Source organism: Wolffia australiana, chromosome 12 (genome assembly GCF_029677425.1).
Source record: "Wolffia australiana isolate 7733 chromosome 12, ASM2967742v1".
Classification (NCBI taxonomy): Eukaryota; Viridiplantae; Streptophyta; class Magnoliopsida; order Alismatales; family Araceae; genus Wolffia; species Wolffia australiana.
This window is the reverse complement of record NC_135846.1, coordinates 15,912,734-15,935,057: the sequence shown is the minus strand read 5'-3', so window position 1 is coordinate 15,935,057 and position 22,324 is coordinate 15,912,734. Positions and strand designations below refer to the sequence as shown.

The following is a 22,324-nucleotide window of genomic DNA, read 5'->3' as shown; positions in this document are numbered from 1 at the left end:
GATTAGGAACACACTGATAATGTTTTTCATTATCATTAGATTTTGATATTTCATCAGAAGATTTTATTGTTCACTTGAATCAGATAAGCATAAGTTTTAATAAACAAGTTCTATAGGTCATTTTCAATTTTATTATGAACTTAATTATATAAATAACATTTACATAAAAAGGAAATATTTATTAAATCAAAATAGTGTACTTGTCTAAACTGCTTTAAAACAGTTTACTGCTCTACAATATATAACACAATAAACATTTTACATATAAGGACTAGGCCAGCTGAATCATGGAAATAGAATTTAGTCACAGTATCTTTTAATGTGTAATGGAATGCGAGAGAGCCGCATAATTAAACGGTGAAACAGCCGCATAATTTGACGGCGAAACTACATTAATGCCAAATCATGAAAGACGATTTATAAGGAAAGAAGAAACATTGGATTTGCCAAAGGAAAGAAATTTTCTAAGAAGAAATTCTCTGCAGAAAAATCTTCCATCTGTTTCATTGTCTTTAGGCGAAAGTGGTTTTATCATTTCCATTTATCCGTGAACCATAGAAGCATAAATTCATAATCCCTTCGTATATGGTTGGGGAAAGGGAGGGGCATCAGCATTCAGTCTAGCCAAAGATAGTTGCTCACGGGTCCAAGAGAAGCTACACAGCCGGTGCACAGAAGTGTCTCTCTCACATGGTCGGGTGCTTTATTCAAACAAAAAGCCGTGGGTAAAGAGAGAGAATCATACCACTCTCTCTTCAAGAGAGGCACGAGTAAGCAAGGGCCTTCTCCTCTGACAGCTCTGCCGCCGTCGCATCCATCTTCTTCCTCGAATACTCATCAATTGCCAGCCCTGGACAAGAATTTATATATATTTGTGTATAAGAGAGAGATAAGTTGGAGATCGGGTGAAATGGAGGGAACTGGTGAAACGGTTGCTTACCCTGGACGATGGACCACTCGCCTTTCTTGCATGTGACAGGGAAGGAGTAGATCAGCCCAGCAGGAACATCGTATGAGCCGTCTGAGTACACGCCCATGGACACCCAAGTGCCCTACAAGAATAAAAACAAGAGCTCAATTAAGAGAAGCAGAAAAAATTAAGTTGATGTATTAAATTAAGTTGCTAAGCACATACCTCCGGCGTTCCAAGGACCCAGTCACGAATGTGATCGCAGGCAGAGCTTGCGGCGGAGAGCGCGCTTGAAAGCTTGCGGGCCTTGATGATCGCAGCACCCCGCTGCTGGACGGTTGAGATGAACTCTCCGTTCAGCCTAAGGTCATCAAGTTAAAAGATTAAATGGGTTCAGGGAATGGAACCAGAGAAATCAAAGTGCAGTTGATGGATAGAAAGGCAGGTAGGTGTATAGATGCAGAAAAGGGAAGATAGACAAATGGATAGACACATAGATGTGTACATAGAGGGACATATACATAGATGGGTAGTTAGAGAGGTAGATATTTAGATGGGGAGTTAGATTGATAAATACATAGATGGATAGCTGGAGGGATATATACATAGATGGATGGACACATATTTAAGTAGTGGGATAGATAGATGGGTCGTTTGATGGGTAGTAAGATGGATAAATACATAGATGGTAGTTAGATGGATTGATAAGTACATGGGCAATTGGAAACATGGATAGACACATAGATGTGTAGTTGGATGGATATATACAAAGATGTGTAGATAGATGAATAGACGCGGATACACACAGTTGGATAGAGTACATAGACAGATGAATAGGTGCATAGATGCAAAAATAAATCTATAAATTCATTAATAAACAGATAGATCAAGATGGATAGTGGGGAAGAGGCACACCATGCGTCATCAGCAACAAGTTCCCTGGCCGATTTGTCACCAGCTGGGGTCGTGATGGTAGCATGGTTGACATCAGGGTACTGCGTGGACGAGTGGTTGCCCCATATAATCACATTCTTGACATCGCTGACCTGGACGTTGAGCCTTTCGGAGAGCTGACCCAGGGCCCTGTTGTGGTCCAACCGGGTCAGGCAGGTAATGTTCTTCTGGGGAATTGACGGAGCAAATTCTTTCAAGATCAGAGCGTTTGTGTTCGCCGGGTTAGCAACAACCAGCACCTGCACATAAGACCATCCCATCTTTGTCATTAATACAATCATTACAATAATCTATAAAATCTGGTCAATCCTCAATAATATCTTAAGCATCCTCAAACAATAAGAACCTTGCAGTTCGGGGCAGCATGCTGTTCAAGGGCTGATGCCTGGGATTTGTAGATTGAGACATTCTTTGACATGACATCCTTCCTCTCCATCCCTTCCTTCCTGGGGAAACCGCCGACCATGACTGCTATGCTAACACCGGAGCAGGCCTCGGCAACGTCAGTAGTGGCAACAACACCTGAAAAGCAGACAAATAGTTTCAATTCTCTGGTCAGAGGAGGTGACACGTTGGGGCCAATAGGGAATTAGTATCATCTTGCATTGATTCCTCTGGTGTAGCCAGAAAAAGGAGTTTAATACCTTTGAGAAGAGGGAATGCCGCATCAACCAACTCCATCTTCACGCCATTCAAAGCTTCAGCAGCTGGTGGGATGTCAAGCAAGTGCAAGATGACCGGCTGGTCTGGTCCCAGCATGATCCCTCTTGCGATCATTGGCACAAGAGCATATCCGATTTGGCCTGTGATAAACATATATAAGACAGGTCAGTAGATGACCCCAGATTGAAATGTCTTGCGTAAAGAAAAAGGATTAACACTGAAAATAGTAAAAACTGCAGGATTAACACTTGAGATAGCTAATTTCGATGTTCACGAGCTGTGGAAGCTTTAATATAAAGGCAAGCAGTGAACCTCTAGTGATAAAAATTAACTGCAACCTCCAAGCGAGCAAGCATCAAGATTCACAGTTAAACACCCGAATCGCTCGGGCAAACAAGCATTGGATATTTCGGATACAACTAATCAAAATGGTCATCAGATAGTGGGAACAGTCTTTCACAATAACAAGCATAAAAAAACATTGCCCAAAAAAAAGATATAATTTTGAACTAAAGAGGGAAGAAGTGGAAATCCTACCCACCAAGAAAATATAAGATGGACCAAGAAAGTAAGACCGCAAAAAAGAAGATCAAAGTAATAAGAGTTCCAATCCAGCGGAAAGACATACGAATAGCCTTCAGTTTTACCCAACGTACACGGGAAAATCGATCGCCTAAAGCAACACTAGTGGATGCAACCCTATACAACACTGAAAAACAGTTTCACCCACAGATCTCGCAACACCGGGATCTCCATAACCCCAGCCTGATCTATCTTCGTAGAAAACGACGCAGATATTACAAAAATCACGTTACCAAACACTCCAAGAACTAGAATAACACGAAAAAGAGAAACTTAAAACCAGTTCGGCGATCCCAATCTGCCCCACACGGATCTTTCTCAAAACAAGATCAGATTTTTCCATGACCCAGCACGATTCTCGGCAATAAACGGAAAACGATACAACCAAACCCCAAAACAAGAAAACCCCTGGAGAGACAATTAACCATAGAAGATGAAAAGAAGAAAAGAGAAGCGATCCTGCAGACCTGCAGCGCCGGTGACGAGAACTCTGACTGGATCGGGCGTCATGAGAGAGTCTGAGGCGATCGACGAAAGGATTGCTAGCAGCGCTCAAGAACAACGGCGGGCAGTACAAGCGTGACGAAGAAGATAGTACTGAGTCTTTATCAGTGCGAGGGTTTCGTCTTCCCCGTGAACGGTCGCGTTCTTCTGACGGAAGCCATCACTGTGGCTGGTGGGAAGTGGGGACCACCCACCACTTGCCTAGGCCTGCGTGGCAATCGGATATCCATTTTTTGATGCCTTGATGGGCAAACCAAAAATCAGGTCTTAATAAATATTTTTTAATCCTTTTCTGCCGAAATTGCTGGGAAGAAAATTAAATAAAGATCAAAACAACCCACAATCCCAAGGTATCTTATGTGAGGACTGACATTGAATGATATTAGCCTGAAAGGAGGGAAGATAAACTATAGGGCTGGCAGAACTGAAACTGGCTATTGCGCGAGGGTCAAACTGGACTGAGGACTGGCTATATTTGTTAAAATCTCTATTTGTATACACCAAAACATTTTATATTTTATATTTTTATAAAACCCAACTCCCCACTGCCAGTTTTGTGTGTCCTCACTCCCCACTCCCCCACTTCTTCTTTCTTTTCCTTGATTTTCTCTCTTTATTTTGTCTCTTCTTCCTCTTTAGAATCAGAATTTTCAAAATCTGACTCCCCACCCATCCGATCCTAAAAATGATATTCAACATTTAAAATATATTAAAAGATAACACAATATTTTCTCCATTTATTTGTCCAAAAAAGTGGAGAATATACATTTATTTGAAACATTACACAGGTGAATATTTTACGCCTTTAATCATGGATGGAATTGTTTGCCCATCCCAACCCCAATATTGGATAACGATATCGGGATTGATGCTGAACCGGATCTTGGAAATGAGCTTACCAATATCTGTCCATACCGATATCCTATTGTCGGATGACGATTTCGGATCTCGGTTGTTATTCTACTGATATCTGATATCGTTATTTGTCCCTATATCAGCATCCATCCTCGTCCCAAAGGTTGGATGGCGATATCAGATATCGGCTTTGTTGATATCTGCTATACTAATCCGAAATATGTATTAAATAAGTTTTCATACATACCTAAGCTACTACAAGTTGAATGTACTGTCTATTTCAGTATTTTATATTTTATTAAAGGTTTTAATTTATATTTCACTTATGATATCGTACTTAGTCTGGCCTAGTACAAAAATGGCCAGATTTATGTCCCAGCGGAGCACATTATAAGTCGATTAAATTTTAAGGCTTGGCATTTGGTAAAACACATGGACTTTTTTATACCCGGTATCCGGATATCTGATATCTGCATACCCAATATCTGGATATCTAATATCCGGATATCAGATTCGATATCCAGTACCAGCATCCGCCACATCTAGACTCCTGCAATATCTGTCTCGATATCCGATGTTGAATGGACATTCGATATCACTCAACATCTGATATTCGATATCAGAAACTGTGCCAATTTCTACCAGATATCGGATATCAATTGTCTAATAACCAATATCAGATAGATATCAGAGGACCAATCGCTAACGTATGGATCCTTTTGTTAGATCTGGAGAAAATCCAATTGTTGTGAGTAATATACCAAAATCATATCTCCCTTTTGATCCTCGTAACCCATACTTCACTTGAGTTGGTATTTTCCTCTTAATTGCATAGATTACAACATGTTTGGATTTTCTACAACAAATTTCAAAAGCTTCCATTAATTCTTCTTCATTTTATTCGTGTTGCTTTTGAAAACCACCAATCAATTTGTATGACCATCCAGGAACCTATTTTTTAGGAGGAATTTTAATTCTTTTTTATTTAACTTTGGCATTAACTAATTAGTGTAACCATACTGGGATCAGACCAAGATCATACCAAAGTTAAGATAAGGTTTAGATCTTTGCTAAATATTGGAACTAGGACCTGGACAGAGAATGGGCCTGTGACTACCTAAACATACTCCCACATTGGGGTATCCTTCCAAAGAAACATGAATGTGACATATGGATTAGAGTGGACAATGAGAAAAACCATCCAACATGGCATCCTAAATTGAGTGAGTACTCTATTTGAATTAATATTGACAATATTTTTTTGTGGATGTTGGATTTTAGGTCAATGAATGAGGTAAAAGATTCACATTTCCCACAATGGAAGATTTAAAATAGTGGCCTAATGATAGCTTTAAAAATAATGAATAAATAATCTTTTGGCAGTTCTGATATGTGGTTTCCCGATTCCTCATGAGAGACATATTGAGTTATTCACATGTCCAGTCTCTATATGTATCTATGTGATACTCGACGCGTCAAATCTCCTCCTTTTTCTCAACGATCCTTGTTATAAATCCACAATCGGCATTACACCATTATAATTGTATATATCATGGATGGGAGTAAAGGGTAAAGAAAGAATAATGTTGGGCACATGAAGAATTATGCCACAAGTCAATCATCTTCAAGGTCTTCTCCTCATTACACTGGATGGAATTTTCATAAAAGCCCTGAACTGTAAGTTTATCTTCCAATGTCTAAAAGACTATTTGAGTGTGAACCTCTAGTATAATAGTCTAGCAGAAGATTTAAAATAGAGGCTCATATAATAGTCTAGTTAAAAAATTAAATGTCCCAATTACCTTTATTGGCCAACCTAATTCATTTTTTATATCACTACAATCATGGTTGTGTATAAGACCATGAGATTTCAATGACTTATTGTGGATAGACGATTGTACTTCGACAATGATCAATGATTTCCTCATCATGGATTTTCAAATCATCTTAGATCGGGTGCATCGAGAATTTTATAAAGATGCTTGAGTGTTCAAGATGAGATCACCCAACCTTGGTAAAATGGGATATATATCAAGGGAAGATGGTCTATTGAAGTCCTTGGATAAAGCAATATAATATCAAAGAAGAGTTATTTAATGCATCGATACTAACTAGGATGAGTGATATGCTTTGACAATTTACCATACCCGAAGTGGTCCTTGGCATATCAAACAGATGATGAATTATACATACACGATAATCAATAATAGAAAAAGGTTCAACGAGAGGGACATTATATTCATTTCTATCTTTAAGATCACGAGGTGTAGCATGGAAGCCCAAGGACAAGAAACTTAACCTATTAGTTGGGTTAAATTCAAACAAGTCAACCAAATTAAATTGTCTTGTGGAATTTAGGGATTCATACATATGAATTCAACAAACTTTGTCTCCTAAATAGTACCCACTATTTGTTCTTAGTGTCTCCACACATGGCCAGATTTTTGGCCATACTCATTGACGGATAATAATATGTGATCGTCAAGCCAAGTCATGCCACCATGGTTTTATCCAAATAACTTCCCCTCCAATTTCCTCACTACCCTAACCTGGGATTTAGTTCCATCATATTCCTTGAGTCAATCTCCTCTTATATCGAGGGTAATGGTGATGAATGTGTGATCAAGATGAGATCATTGCCCTCGATATAAGAGGAGATTGACTCAACGAAGATGATGCAACTAAATCCCAGGTTAGGGTAGTGAGGACATTGGAGAGGAAGTTATCTAATGATCCCCTTTTTACACATCAATTCTAACCAAATGATAGATTATGATTTGATGATTCGCCGTACCCTAAGTCTACTCTATATCTTGATAAAGTTAATTAATAAGGTTGATAAATAAATGTTATTAGACCTTAAAGGTATTAACCACAATGATTTAAGAGCCTAAAGGGTTACATGCATGAGACTAAAATGATGTTGGCATATATTTTATTTTGAAGGTCTTTTATGTGAAAGGTTTAATGAGTATAAATAAAGGGAGGTCACTTATAATCTCACTTTTAGGGTTAAAATTTGTCGTTGGTGATTGAGATTATTCAATAAATATATTTGACCGAACTTAAAAATATTTAGTTAGGGATGAGTACGGATCGTCTCCACAGGGAACAAAGATGAAGGAATTACTTTCTTAACTCGTGATGTTCTTATGAGAAGATCGACAAAAGCACGATTCAAGGATATGAGCTAGTGATATTGATTAAGAAGTACTAAATGTATATGTCATTTCAACTAAAATAAAGAGTAAATGATTGTGATGGACACGAAGATGAACGAAAGTATAAATGAGGATAATGGTTGGGTATGATGGCACGGATGGAGAGACGAGAAACACAAGTGAAATGAGAGTGCAAGTATGATGATAAATTCTAATTATGTTAAATATAGTGAAGGGAAAGAGACAACGTAAGGCGAGGATTTACGAGTGCCAGTAAGCCCCTCCTCTTCTCCAATGCTTCTTCCCACACACTCAGGACACCAAGAACACTCTTGATGGATCTCAAAACTCACTATCTTTCAATCAGCCTACACAAGTAGGAAGCAAGTTCAAGATGAATTTTACAATGATCCAGGCCTCTATTTATAGATCTGAGGGTATGGATAGAAAGAGGAGGGGGAGACGAAGCAACGCTGAAAATTTCAGCTAAATCGGAGTTGTAGATCAAAAGTTATAGCCATTTCAATTTGAAGAAATCCTAGCCATTGATATTTTCTCTCTCCTCATCATCGGGCGCTGCTGCGTGCTGAGAAGTCAAAGCGCTCTGCATTCCGTGCTTTTTGTCTTCCGCGCGTGCGCTTTTCGAAGTCCACGTGTACCTGAAGAAAAGTCAAAGAAAACAAAGCAAAGAAGAAGAAAAAAGAAGCAAAACACGTTTTGTTTTCGGAGGGAGACGTGGCGGCGCGATAGCGCGCCACGTCACCTTCTTCTTTCTTCTTTTTCTTTCTTTTAAACGAGTGGCTGTGAGTGTGCCACGTCACCCGGAGCCAAAAAAAAACAAAAACATTTAAAAATTCATATTAAATAAAATAAAAGCTCAAAAAATACGTATAGATATATTTTTGACTCAGAATAATCATTTTCTATCTCAAAAATAATATCCTTTTAGAATATGTTGTTAGAAAATCCATAAAAATGCAGTAAAATCAACAAATCATTCTAAGAACAGATTTAATCATTTTAAGATTGATAACATGCAAATATAAGTAATTAAATGCAGATAAATAGGTAAATATGATCATATAAGGTACTTAAAATGCATGTTATCAGGCACCCTTATTAGGTTGCCACACTAGCCAGACCTGGGTGATGGATATTATGTGGCCGTCAAGCCAATCACATCAACATGTTTATTTAAGTTCATTGAATAAATATTATGTTCATTATTATTCTAGTGTGATGATTATAATGACGTCCATGAATATGTGCAATGGCCTAGTGAATCATGATGAGATCGTAATATAGTGATTGCTAGTCTTTAAACATGTATTATAAATATTCCTATTCGATAGATAGTCCAGACAGACATCAAATTATCCAAATAGAATAACACTAGCTAATCATACATATAAGAAAATTATAGTTTATCTTGCGCCTATTAGTGTGGTGACACTAAGGACAAGTAGTGGGTGCTCTTTGGAGAAAGAGATCACTGAATTGATCCGTACGAAGCCTTGAATGGTATTATACCTAACGTCAATCAGGTTGATTCATGTCACGGTTGTATAAGTGATCCACTGACCTGAGACACCAACGACATCTCATGAATGGATGACTACATTTTTACTACGACTTGCGAGCCTCTAATCTTGGGATTCAAATGATTCATAGCTTAGCCAGAGTAAGAAGCTCACATAGATGTTTGAGTGGTCAATATGAGATCGTCTGCCCTTGGTATAAGAGGAAATTGACTCACAGAAGATGATGGAACAAATCCTTGGCCAAGGTAGTCAGGGTATTGGAGAAGGAGTTTCTCCAATGATCCCCGTTACGCATCAGTACTAATCGAATGCCAGATTAGGGTTTGACGATCAACCATACCTTAAGTTATTCAAGAGTCTCATGCGGATAATGGATTATACATATACGATAACCGATAGCTATAAAGGTTCCATGACAGAGTTCAAACACTACTCGATATCTTTTGGAACACGAAATGTATCTTGGCAATCCACTGGCTAGAAACTTAACCTATCAATTAGTTTAAATCGACCCGTAGTTATTTAATATATTTTTTGCTATAGTTAATTAATAAGGTTGGTCAATAGTTTTTATTGGGCTACTAAAGTTATTAACTTGAAGGATACATGGGCCTAGAGGGTCATACACATAAGATCATAAGGGCATTGGTGGACATAGTTTACTCTATGGTTTTTGTGAAAAACTTAAGTAAAGTATAAATAGGGAAAGGGCACTCATTTCAAGCTCCCATGCTAGACAGAATTGAGAGCCCCCTTTTTTCCACTCTCATCTCTACTGAACCAAGGAGAGAGTATTCAAGGAGAGTTGAAGAAAAAGAGGTGCAGATTCGAGTGCGAAGTGATAGCGCGGATACTTCTAGAGGTTGTGCATGTGTACAGCTTTAGAATAATCTCAAAGTGAGCACATCAAGGGTGGAATAAGTTCCCCACAAGGTACATTTGATGAATTTATTTTAAAGATTGATTTTGAATTGATTAACACGCTTCCGCATCCATTGAATCATATTTTCCATGGATGAACCAAGGGAGAAAACCCAACAATGGGCTCCCTATTGATGGCATCAAACACATAGTGATAAATATATATTTTATGATTCATTTTACTATTTATAGAAATAATATGCACACAAATTATCAACTATTCATGTCTAAAATGAAATTAACATTGAGTTTTCTAATTGGTCCTAAATACTAGGGTTTAAGGATTTATGAACTAACCCAACTTGATTATTTTGAACCAAGTGGTATATTTTTCTCATGACTTCCTTGGAGTTTTATCCTTTGATAGGACTTTGGTAATCTGAATATTTATGATATATCAATGAAGGAGAAGAGAGGGAGCTAAAGCACAATGAAGCCCCTCATGGACTAGGCCTAATTCGGATCCCAAAAAGAGCTCAAGCTTAATCAAGGGAGGCGCCTAATTTTATGGAAGATATTAAATGGGTTGATGTTGTTTGTTTCTTATAAAGGGGGGATGATATTTACAGGCTAGATTGCCAAATCCGTGCATACATTCTAATTTTCTCACACTGGGAATCTGGGATCCCTATGTATACCCCTTTTCTCCCACATTTTAAGCATCCTAGAATTTATGTCACAAAATCTCTTTTGACAGCCTTGAGTGCAACAATATTTCTTGGATCAAATCTGTTTGAGTGCCAGGTTGAGTGAAGAAGGGCAGCATATCATTAGATTTGGAGAAAACAGAAAAAGAATGCATCCGAGGCCCAAATGGATGTGACATCAGAGGTTTGTGTATACTCGGAGGTTCCTGCCTTCCACAAGATTTTTATAGCTTGGCAGGAAGTGATAGCCAAGACCTAGAGCTTTCTAATACCACAAAAAATGCTATGAAAATCGTCTCACAACATTTTTACTTAACCAAAAACCAGAGATCCACTATATATTTTTCAATGCCATCACGCCAAGTTTAGAGAGCTCCAAATTATTTTAAGTAGTTATTATTTGATTTCTTAACATTATCATATTTGAAAAAGGTTTCTGAAAAGTATATTTAAAGTCATTCTCAACATAATTTAGATTTTTCTTCATTCCATTTGTTTGAAAAAAAAAATTACTATTTCTCTCATTGTTAGTTTTTGTTTGTACGAGTAAAAACTATACATACACATTTATAATCACATGGAAAAAATATTTTAATTGATTTCTGGCTCTCAATGATTTGACCCTTACTCAAGTCTATAATTCTTAAGGAAAAATTATAACTTTTTTTTATTTAATCTAGGAATTAACGACAACTTATACCCTTTTTCTGGCTTATCACCACCTTTTATTCTTCATCTACATTCTCCACTTATTACACGTCCTTCATGGCGAGAAGATTCACAAGATCTTCAAGAAGTGGTGAAGAAGGAGAGGAGATCGAAAAACCTTCTAATCATGTGGATATCACTGGAGTTCGAGCAATTGATCGGCTTGAAGAAACTCTTCCAAGAAGCAAGCCAAGGGTGAAAAAAAGTTCCCTAAAAGGTACTCAATACATTAAATGTTTCAGGAATCATTTATGAAATGATCTCATGCTTTTTCTGCTTGAATTTTTTTCTTGCATTGAAACCGTAGCCCTACAACCCAACAGAATGGACAGTGAAAAAAACAGATTTGTGGCAGTGCATTTTGAGAGACTAATGAGGAGAGTAACAATCTAATGATCGAGGGGACAGATCTACATCTCAAACATTTGAACGGCTAAAAGAGACTCACCCAAGGAAGTAAAATCACATATTTGATCTTGGTAAAGATGATATGATCATCAATGTCTTCAGTTTTAACAACCCTCTCTGATTGTCTCATGTTGTGCTAGTGATTTCAGATTGAATCAATCCAAGCCATGAAACACAAAAAAATTTCTGTTAATCGATGACATCTTGTGTAGACCATGGATGTGATTGTTGACAAAGTGTGTAATTATCACATGTATCAAATTCATGGTTTGTGCATTGACATGCATTGCAAACAATTGTTTGCATGTCAAGATTCATGAAAATAGATCATAATAGTTTCCTCAAAATGGAAAAATGAATGTCCACATCTGAAGTGAAATTTTGTGACCTGCATTATCTTTTCAATCTCTTCTCCTCCTTTTCTTTACAATGGCATATCCACCATCATTTCAGTTTTTATGTGGTTTTCAACTTGGAGGATACCATTATTTTCCTCCATTGATATACTTATCATGTTTAGTATCTTGTAAAATATAGATCATCATTATATTAAAATTTTAACACTAAAAAAAACATATCATACTTCTAAATAAGGACATATAAATTGTGCTTTTTTATGAGACACGTGAACAAAATTTTTACTGAGCACCATGAGTTTAATGTCATTTTTTGTATTTCAGTGACTAAGAGTACCTTCCCCCTGAAGTAATCACCTACTTCCAAGCATCATATCTTGAATAAGTGAATAAATACTCATCCAATATGGATTCATATGGTTAGTTTTTACGAATCCAATAATCATGTTCATCATAGAAAAAATTAAATGAATCATTCTAGACATGGTGTTTACGTGATCTCACCTTTCGTGGTAAAGAGGATTGGTGACATGATACTTGAGGGACAATATCAGTTTAAAAACTCATCTAAGGTACCTACCTGAGCTGTGAGATTATTGACATATTCTTGGCTTTCCATAGTGGATGTCTGTTGTAGGGAACTCCAATATCTTATTTTTAAGTTTTCATTTGTGCATGACCCATATTTATTTTGTGTTCAATAAAAAAGTAACTCAACATAATCCTGAAAATATATTCACATATTAAGGAACTTTCCTATATAGAAGGATTTTATCCTGTGTGTCATGGATGAATAGCTCAGAGGCCCCACTTATGCTTAAATTCAATACATTGACACAAATAACGATCCTCCATATCTCAATGGTATTGGAACATTATCCCAAATAATTTTCCGTGATGTATCACATTCTTGAAGAGACCTTTGGTGTCTTGGGTTTGTCCATGTTTCCCAATCATTTGGCATCACTTACTGATCAGATATCGTAAATATATCTGGCAATTTGCTCTTGGATAAAATGTTGTACATATGTTAGTCCAAATTATTCGACCTGCATGGATCATTCTTATCATTTTCTTATGACTATGACCAAAAAAGTGTATGAATCTAGTACAATATTTCCAAAAAGTGTACAAGCATAAAATTTTTAGGCATCAACATCCAAGTGCTCTAATCACATGCTGAAAAATCATCCTTCTGGTGAATTTTCATTGTCAAAGTCTATAAAACATCATAGAAAATTATACCTTCATTGTTAATACAATTAATTATACTTTATATTTCTACTATTTTACAGAGGGTTGGTTCTTAGTGGACTTGATAAATATTTTTGATACAATAATATTAAGTTATAAAGCTTAATCAAGGAATTAGAAGGAAAATATTTAAGAACTCAAATAGTCACTCCATGAAAAAATGATAACGGTAATACATGAGATGCAATCAGAAAACCATCATTTAGCCAAAAATATAAGAGTACATATTGAAATAAGCTGTCTATATATTTTTAAAATGGTAAACTAGTCATTTAGGTACTACAATTTTTATTAGATGTTATTATTGCTTAAATGATTAGAATATCATTTTTCATCAATCATCCCCATTTTGAGAAATGTGGCATAATGTTATTTGAATAAAATTTTATTCATTACGCGAATTGATGAGTCCCCATTTTGATTGATTCTCCCATCATGAAATGACAACACCATTGTAGTGGTGCTCAGTATTAAAATGTTATGGTTTATTATAAGTTATGATAAATTCATAAGCTCAATAGGGATTTGTGACAAGAAGAAAAAAACCAATGATAAAATATGGATTTCAGGTACCCACTTTAGTCGAAAATTCTTCATAAGAGTGCATCATTTTTAACTCATATTTTTTAAGTGAACAAGGACACATGGTAGATAAAAATAAATCCACCTTTTGAAATGATAAATAAACATGGGTCTCCATGCAAGGGATATCAACACTTAATTGTGCAGATTTCCATGCCTAAAAGTGTGAAAAAATGCGTCTAAAGACAGGTAATACTCAACCAATCATTATCCCCCTTATAGTGAGAGAAGTTGTTCAACGACTCAAAGTCATCCAACTTTCAGATGCTACGTGAAGGTCTAAGATTTTTGGGCCCAAATTTGACAAGTGATTCTTATTTCTCTTCTCATCCCATCCATTCCTTACACTTAAAAATTAACCCTGCGGAGGCTAAAAAAATACATCAGATTTTGTCTAAATTTTTTGTCGTAGTGAAATATTTTATTTTTATGTCCATCAAGTATTTAGATGTGGTGAGTTGAGAGAAGGCAGGAGTTGATCAACTGATGGAGGATATCATCTTTTGGTAAAAAATTGTCTAACCTTCAGAGTTAAATGAGAATCCAGGGTGGAATATTCGCATTTGTGTCTTTATTTCCTTTATTATCCCTGCCTTTGTCTATATGTTATTCCAAAACTCATATTAATCCTTTATCCAGCATCTCCTCACGCCATACATAACACCACATCACATACATACTATAATTACTTCTATACCATATCTTTGTCACACATGTATCCTTGTTTATACAATTCATCTATGGCTTGAACATATTCCTTATCCATCCAGCCTGCCATCTGACCTGCCAATTCACAGAGGCGTAGCCCTAGTTAATCTCAAAGTCTCGACTGATCCAAAGATGGTCTTGCTATATTATTTTGAAAACCTAGAGACAAATAAATTGAATTTCTTTATATTTTTTACTAATCAGCTTGGTTTTTTTTTTGATATTCTATAATTCTTGTTGGGAAGGTCACCCCCCAGATTTGGTTATGTTTTTTGAAAAGTCCCAAGCATAAATTAAGATTTGTCGGCAAAAGCAAACAAATATTTAGGCTCTCACCTGGCCCAACCCAAAGAAAGTCCATTTCAAGAAATGTCTTTGCCAAGTGGCAATCAATGAGACTTCCACGTGGACGTCCCAATCCCCAATGTCAAAAGAAAGAGGTAGTTGGATCGTGCAGCACATGGAATTACGTCGCCGCATTAAATTATATATTATTTTACAATAAAACAAAGTTTTATCGTCCAAGCCCTTAATTCTTTGTTTAATAGAGGTTCCTAATGACGAATAATAAACCAAGTTTTTGATCCCATCTTCTTCCTCAGGCAACGCTGCAGGAGCGAGCTTCGTATATAATTCAAGACGGTGGTCGGTGTAGATCTTCACCCGCGCCAGAATGGGATCTTTGCCGGGTCCTCCTTCCTCGACAGGCGTAACGATCGAAGAAGAAGATCTACGCCGGCTGTTCGGCTCTCAGAAACGCCACATGAACTACTTCTTTGATCACCTTGATCTGTCCCAGACGAGGGCATTCGCGCAATTGCTGTTCAACGCCACCGGCGCGATCTTCTTCTCCGGCGTAGGCAAGTCGGGCTTCGTCGCTCGCAAGCTTTCGCAGACCCTCGCCTCCCTCGGCTTCGTTCGCTCGGGCTTCCTCTCCCCCGTCGACGCGCTCCACGGTGATATCGGCGTCGTCTCCTCGTCCGATATCCTCGTGCTTCTCTCCAAATCCGGCTCCTCAGAAGAGCTTCTAAGGCTCGCGCCCTGCCTGCGCTCCAGAGGAGCGTTCCTCGTCTCTATAACCTCCGTTGAAGATAACCCTCTTGCCGCTGTCTGTGACATGAACGTGCATTTACCCTTGGAGCGAGAGCTTTGCCCCTTCGATCTTGCGCCTGTCACTTCCGCCGCGGTGCAGATGGTGTTCGGCGATACCGTCGCCGTGGCGTTGATGGCGGCTAAGAAGTTGAAGAAAGAGGAGTACGCCGCTAACCATCCCGCTGGCAGGATTGGGAAGAGTCTCATCTTCAAGGTGCGCCGATCTTGAAAAATCGACCCTAATTCTTCAAATTTCAACCTCCGTTTGATCAAATATCGACCCCGCTCTTCTATCCCCAAATAGATTCGTGATTGATTGATTAATTGATAATCCGTGTGATTGAAACTCCGTGTCAGGTGAAGGATGTGATGAAGAAGAGGGGAGAGCTCCCAGTTTGTAGAGAGGGAGATCTGATAATGGATCAACTCGTGGAGCTTACCAGCAAAGGCTGCGGGTGTCTTCTTGTCATCGAGGATAACGACCGTTTGATTGGAACTTTCACTGACGGTGATCTTCGTCGGACTCTCAAGGCTTACGGAGAAGGGATCTTCAAGCTGACTGTCGGTCAGATGTGCAACAGGTTCAATTGTTTCCGATTAATGTTTCTTCTAACGTGTCCCATTTCATCAATGATTTCTCCGCCGACCCAATATATTACCATTTGTGATGATTCTTCCGTCTTTGGGGGTGCCCCTTGCTTGACAGGGGAAAGACGAGGTTTTCCAATTGTTTTCACTTAAAAAATCTCATACTTTCACCTTATAAAGTTTCATTTTTTCCAATCAATGTCTTTCACCGCTGCTTTGATCACCGAATACATTACCATTTGTGATGATTCATTTGTTTTATATCGTGCCTGAATTTGTGGGTTCTCATTTCTAATGCTTCTTTGAACGTAGAAAAGTTTGTTACTCCTAGCGCAAATTCTTCATCTCTTTCTCTCTGCTCTCCCTTAACTAAAACATGATAAAACCCACTTTTTTGAAAGTGGGCCTGAATATTGTTTTATGATTCTTTCTTCCCAAAACATCGATTCGAAGCTATGGTCTTATATGTTGAAAAACTACCATATTTTTCAAGCATTTTTTGTAAATCAGAAAAACCCCAAAACCCATTGCTAAATAATTGATTTCATCTCGTTTTCTGGCTGGAAAACCAGGAAAGAATGGCTTTTTATATGTGTATGACTTCACTTTTGCATCAGAAAACCGAGAACGATTTCTATGGATGCGATGGCGGTGGAGGCAATGAGGAAGATGGAATCGCCGCCGTCTCCGGTGCAGTTCTTGCCAGTTGTCAATGACGAAAACGCCGTCGTCGGAATCGTCACCCTCCACGGCCTCGTCTCAGCCGGTCTGTAGACCAGTGATTCTTTTATCCCATAAGACACACTCTCTCTCTCCCTCCCTTTCTTACTAGAGCTCTTTCGCGGCTTGTACCCGGTTCCTTATCATACCATAAAATAAAACAAATAAATACTTCCCCGGTGACAGATAGCCCCGTCAGATGAACAGTCAAGTTTACTAACGATATGATCACGACATGGGTAGAGTTTGAGGAATAAGATAGAGTAAAGGAGAGATCTCAGGAACAACTATTACGAAGAAGACGACGATGATATTCGGATAAGATCACTTGCAGAGAGCAACGCACTTCTTGTCGCAGTCGTAGACGCAGGGGCCATGGCAATGGAGCGGGCAGATCAGCTTCCTGCGCTTACACGACCCTTGGTTTCTGCACTGCGCGTATTCCCCCACACTGAAGTTTCCACGGTTAACCCCGCCGCCGTTCCAAGCGCCACCGCCGCCGCCTCCGCTGCCGTTGCCGCCGCTGCCCCATCCCCAGCCCGTTCCCCAGCCCCAGCTCGTCCACCAGCCTTTACAATTTCCGCCGCTCACGCCGCCGCCGCCTCCGCCGCCGCCGCCGCCAGCGTCTTTCATGGGACCGCCATTGCTGGCGTTGACAGAGGCGTTGTAGCCGTTCTGACTCTCGTGCATTTCTACGCTTCGCAAGGCCATGCTCAACGTGACAAGTGAGAGCGCGAAGATCAGTTGACGGGAAGGAGACCCCATTTCTTCTCCGTCCTTCCCTTGACAATCCTTCCTTCTTACTGCACTTCTGCTCGACGCTGGAGGAGCTTAAATAGCCTCATAAGTCGATGCCTTCATTCTTTCGTCGCCTGTGCAGAATGTTCTCTCTCTCTTTCTCTCTCTCCGACACTCCATCGCAGAGCACGAGGATACTAAAAAATCATTGAGAGGTGGGAATAAGAGGAATCTGAAGATGCGGAATGATGGCAAATCATCTGTCTGAAATCTTCTTCCTCATGCTTTCTGGAAGATGACGAAGCGTGCCGCCCTGGAGAAACCCTGAGGCTGCTTCGGCTATCGGTCATCTGCTGGATTGGGTTTTATGGGCTTTTTATCGCCAAGGTGCCTTCTTCGTTCAGTCACGGCTATGGAGCCGCGTCCCTTGTTACTGTTCGGGGATTGACTATTTGGGCAGATCCCTCTTGGGTAATGTTGGGTGACAAACTAAGAAGCGAAATCCCCTCGAAAGGAGAAGGCCTCTTTGTTATATCAACGTGGGCAGCATGGGGGAGATAACCACAGAGAAACTCGAGAAACCATTAACGGAGACTTGGCGAAGCAGCAGTTCGTGAAATCCATGGCTGTTGTATGGCTCGAAACGATGCTTCGTTTGTTACTGTCTTATCAAGAGAGTCTGAAAGGTTGTAGAAAGGAAGCATGATAATGGTGAACGATGGTGGACACACAAGCGTAAGATGATTAAAAATTGAGGATATTCTCCACCTTATTTTGTCTGAACGATGGCCAGGTCTGACTCGAAATCTGTCTGGTCTCAGTGCCTTCTGACTTAAGATCTGGTTGGGGCTTTAAGTGTCAAGTGTCTGATACAGCCCCACTTAAAATAGAGTCAACGTGGGAGTGCCAAAAAGAAAGATAGTTTATAGATACATATTAGAATCAGTGTAAGTATTAATTCTATTAGAAAATAAACACAAAATACCATGATGCCGGGTATCATGATGGACGGTCAAAATGATCCACACAAATTCTAATAAACAGCCAGCAAATACACTCACTTTCTATGGAGACAAAAAGTGACAAATAATAACGAATACATCCTCCTATTATAGACTGACCAAATGATATGTTATTATCAGTAATTGTGTAGTTTTCCCTTCAATAAACCTGAGTGTCACTAAGTGGAAATTTGTCTCTTAACCCTTATTTCACCCATGTCAATGGCATACACAGTCACTAAGAAATAGGCCTTAGAGATGCAATGATTGGAGAAATGGACAAAGAAAATAAGTGGACGGTGATGAGAAGTAGGCCTTAGAGTGGAAGGGGTCACCGTGATTCGAATTGACTTTGACTCCACACTTCACTTGCCTTGCAATTAAGGATGTAATAATTGGCAAGAGGACAATGCCATCCAGAGTGGCGAAGGTGTATTACAGAGTAAATGATTGCGGGGCTGAAGCTGATATGGCTTTTCATCAGTCAGGCCAAAAATAACCAAAAATTGTATTCTCTCATTCCTTCTTACAGGAGCAAAAATGTCATTTAAGTCAGCGCCAAAACTTTGAACACACCTTTTAGGAATAATCGTACTTTGTGTGGCCCACGATCTTTCTTTGAGAGTCCTCTTCATCTTATAAAGCCACTTAATATCTATAGGTTTACACCTCGATAGTGGAATAACAAGGACCAAAGTTTGATTCTTCAGATTGGCCTTCGTCTCTCCTATCATGGCCTACCTTCATATAACTTCTTTTGAGCTTCTCTAAAATTCTTTGGTTCACCTTCCACTGGCATCAATTCTTGTGGATCCAGATTCACCTTCTCTAAGTATTCATTAAGCTACATCCAAAATTCCCACATCTTACAGGAATGGGGGTTAATGACGATGGAAATGGATCACCCCGTATCTCTTCTACAACGGCTTCATTGGCTTCATCTTGTTGATCGCCAAACTTGATGATAAACTAGAAGTTAAGGTTGGCATGTGACTTACTAAGCACAAAAAGTAAGGTCGAATATACATAGAGCAGTGATAAAAAAACTGAATTTTCCATTACTATATATTAAAATTTAGACTTTTTAAACGATTTTTTACTTTTAAAAATGTATATCAATTAATTTCAATGTAAAAAAGAAAACTAGTTAAATCTAGTTTATAAATTAGATGATCACCTATTTTATTTTAAATAACTCTACTAGATTCATAATATCTTAAGATTTTTTTAAAAAAAATTCTTAGGGAAATAAGTGAATTAGAAAATAATTGTTACCCTTTGCCCACACATTGCAAGTGACAGTCCTGGGCGCCCGTGATGGAAATATATGCATTTGAGAAGCCTATGACACATTCCATATCTCAATCCATGTTCATTTATACATTGTATTTTTTATATTTTGTGTGTGATTAGAGTTAGTGAATTATGATGATATCATAATACGAAGATCACTACTCATTAAGCATATGTTCTAAATATTCCTATTTGAAGGATGCTATAAAAGGACATCGAATTATCTAGATAGAATAACGCTATCTAGTATCACTCATATTATGAGTATTTCCATTAGTGTGAAACATTAATGATAGATAGTGGGTGCTCTTTAGTAAAAAGAGTTCACTAATTCATTCTTACAAATCCTTGAATCACATTTTGTATCACACCAAATTATCAATCAGTTTCATTTATGTCATGATTAGGTATGTGGTCCTTAGACCTAAGCCACCAAAGACATCTTGTGGATATATGGTTGTACTTTGACTATGACCTGAGAGTTTCTAGTCATGGGTTTTTAAACTACATTATTTTGGTTCCACCAAGAAGTTCAGGTACATGATTGAGTTGTTATGATTAGATCCTCCACACGCGGTATAAGAGGAGACAACTCAAGGATGATGATGTGATGAAGTCCGTAGCCAAGGTACTGTAATGTCAAAGAAGACTTCTCTGTTGATTTCCAAATGTATAAACAACAACTTGGATGGCCAATTAGGGTTTGACAATTGACCATACCTACGTCATTTTAGGACAATCAAGAGAAGGGACTATATGTACACGGTACCTGATGACTGACAGGTAGGGATCGCCCGTCCCGATACCTGTATCCAATGACGGTATCGGGACGGATACTGTATCGGATTCCGGAAAGAGAATTTCCGGTATCCATTTTTTCTAGCAACAGATATCCGATATCGATATCCGTCTCAATGTCGTCATCCGCCTCCGTCTCAGGGGTAGTATGACGACATCGATTATCGATGTTGGATATTAAATTTCGATATCTAACATCTATAATATACTTACCTGATTTTTTATTCGAAATTGTTCGCGCCTTAGATGACGCACGATGGACGACGGATGACGGACGACCGATAGTGGCATCGGCGGAGGCCAGTGACAGCGGCATCAGCAGATGATAGACGCCGGTCAGTTCTTCTTCCCATTCTTCCCCATTCCCCAATCCCCATATTCCTCTTGTTCTTCTCGTTCTACACACTCTTCTTGTTCTTCCCGTTCTTCTCCCTGGAATTCACTTCTTCTTTTTCTTCTGCTAATTCTCATCTTCTTCTTCCGCCAATTCTCATCTCCTTCTTATTCCGCTAATTCTCATTTTCTTCTCCTGCTTATTCTTTGATGTAATAGACGAGGGCTCATTTCATTAAAATGTTGAAATTTCCATCCTGATTGCATGTATTTCAAGAATAATATTTCAAATAAAAGTATCTATAATGATAATTTATTTATATTCCTCAATACATTTATCTTTTATGTTTTAGTGTTTTAAGTTAATTTTTTTTTAGTTTGAACTTTTTCACCCATTATATATTAACTTTTGTGTTGATTATTTATTTAATGTTGTTCCATGCATTTGGGAATTGTAAAATTTCTATAACTCATCCTCTTCTCTTCCCTTCTTCCTATTTCTTCTTCTCTACACTTCTTAATTTTTTTCATATTCTTATGTCTTCTTACTTTTCCATTTTCCATATTCTCCACTTCTCTTGCTTTTTTTCCTCTTCTGTTCCGTTCTTCCTCTTTTTTCCTTTCACCTCTTCTTAATTTTTCTTATTCACTTCTCATTATAAATTTTCCTGTGCTGCCTTTTTTCCTCTTTTTCTTTTCTTCTCCTTCTCCCTTATTTTTCCTTGCTCTCTTATCCTCCAGCTTCTATCTTCTTCTCCTCTCCTCTTCCTGTCTGCTCTTCTGTTCTCTCAATTTTCTTTTTCTTCTCCTCTTCTACTCTTTCTTCCTCTTCTCCAGGCCTCATTTTTTTTACTCTTCTCTTACCTTCTTCTTATTCCTTGTTTTCATCTATGCTTAAGTTTTCTTCTTCATTGCTCATTCAAAATTTTCCTCTACTGCTTTTTTTCTCTATTTCTTTTCTTCTCCTCCTCTCTTCTTTTTCTTGCTCTCCTCTCTTGATGCTTTTA

General features: G+C 38.4%; 3 protein-coding genes across 3 annotated transcripts; 1 reads left to right on the top strand and 2 right to left on the bottom strand.

Moving 5' to 3' along the window:
* Positions 1–559: 559 nt before the first annotated feature.
* LOC144710149 (malate dehydrogenase) lies at positions 560–3,737 on the bottom strand. The gene is made up of 7 exons (XM_078583829.1): positions 3,577–3,737; positions 2,509–2,667; positions 2,211–2,386; positions 1,826–2,103; positions 1,136–1,271; positions 941–1,052; positions 560–850 (listed from the first exon to the last, which is right to left on the bottom strand). Exons 1-7 carry the CDS (start codon positions 3,617–3,619, stop codon positions 756–758), a joined length of 999 nt encoding a protein of 332 aa, XP_078439955.1. The 5' UTR covers positions 3,620–3,737; the 3' UTR covers positions 560–755.
* Positions 3,738–15,349: 11,612 nt separating this feature from the next.
* Positions 15,350–17,337, top strand: SETH3 (Sugar isomerase (SIS) family protein). The gene is made up of 3 exons (XM_078584024.1): positions 15,350–16,060; positions 16,204–16,427; positions 17,052–17,337. Exons 1-3 carry the CDS (start codon positions 15,428–15,430, stop codon positions 17,206–17,208), a joined length of 1,014 nt encoding a protein of 337 aa, XP_078440150.1. The 5' UTR covers positions 15,350–15,427; the 3' UTR covers positions 17,209–17,337.
* A 15-nt stretch (positions 17,338–17,352) lies between these two features.
* On the bottom strand, positions 17,353–18,602 carry LOC144710296 (uncharacterized). The gene has a single exon (XM_078584025.1). The coding sequence runs from the start codon at positions 17,917–17,919 to the stop codon at positions 17,479–17,481; it is 441 nt and encodes a 146-aa protein (XP_078440151.1). The 5' UTR covers positions 17,920–18,602; the 3' UTR covers positions 17,353–17,478.
* Positions 18,603–22,324: the final 3,722 nt, after the last annotated feature.

What these genes read in the sequence shown, in the direction of transcription:
- LOC144710296 (XM_078584025.1), bottom strand. Translation starts at nt 17,919, where the DNA reads ATGGGGTCTCCTTCCCGTCAACTGATCTTCGCGCTCTCACTTGTCACG.
- SETH3 (XM_078584024.1), top strand. Translation starts at nt 15,428, where the DNA reads ATGGGATCTTTGCCGGGTCCTCCTTCCTCGACAGGCGTAACGATCGAA. An exon ending in GGAAGAGTCTCATCTTCAAG is followed by an intron (nt 16,061 to 16,203) that starts GTGCGCCGATCT and finishes ACTCCGTGTCAG; the next exon opens with GTGAAGGATGTGATGAAGAA. An exon ending in GTCGGTCAGATGTGCAACAG is followed by an intron (nt 16,428 to 17,051) that starts GTTCAATTGTTT and finishes CTTTTGCATCAG; the next exon opens with AAAACCGAGAACGATTTCTA.
- LOC144710149 (XM_078583829.1), bottom strand. Translation starts at nt 3,619, where the DNA reads ATGACGCCCGATCCAGTCAGAGTTCTCGTCACCGGCGCTGCAG. An exon ending in TCTCGTCACCGGCGCTGCAG is followed by an intron (nt 2,668 to 3,576) that starts GTCTGCAGGATC and finishes TGTTTATCACAG; the next exon opens with GCCAAATCGGATATGCTCTT. An exon ending in CTTGTTGCTGATGACGCATG is followed by an intron (nt 1,272 to 1,825) that starts GTGTGCCTCTTC and finishes TGATGACCTTAG; the next exon opens with GCTGAACGGAGAGTTCATCT.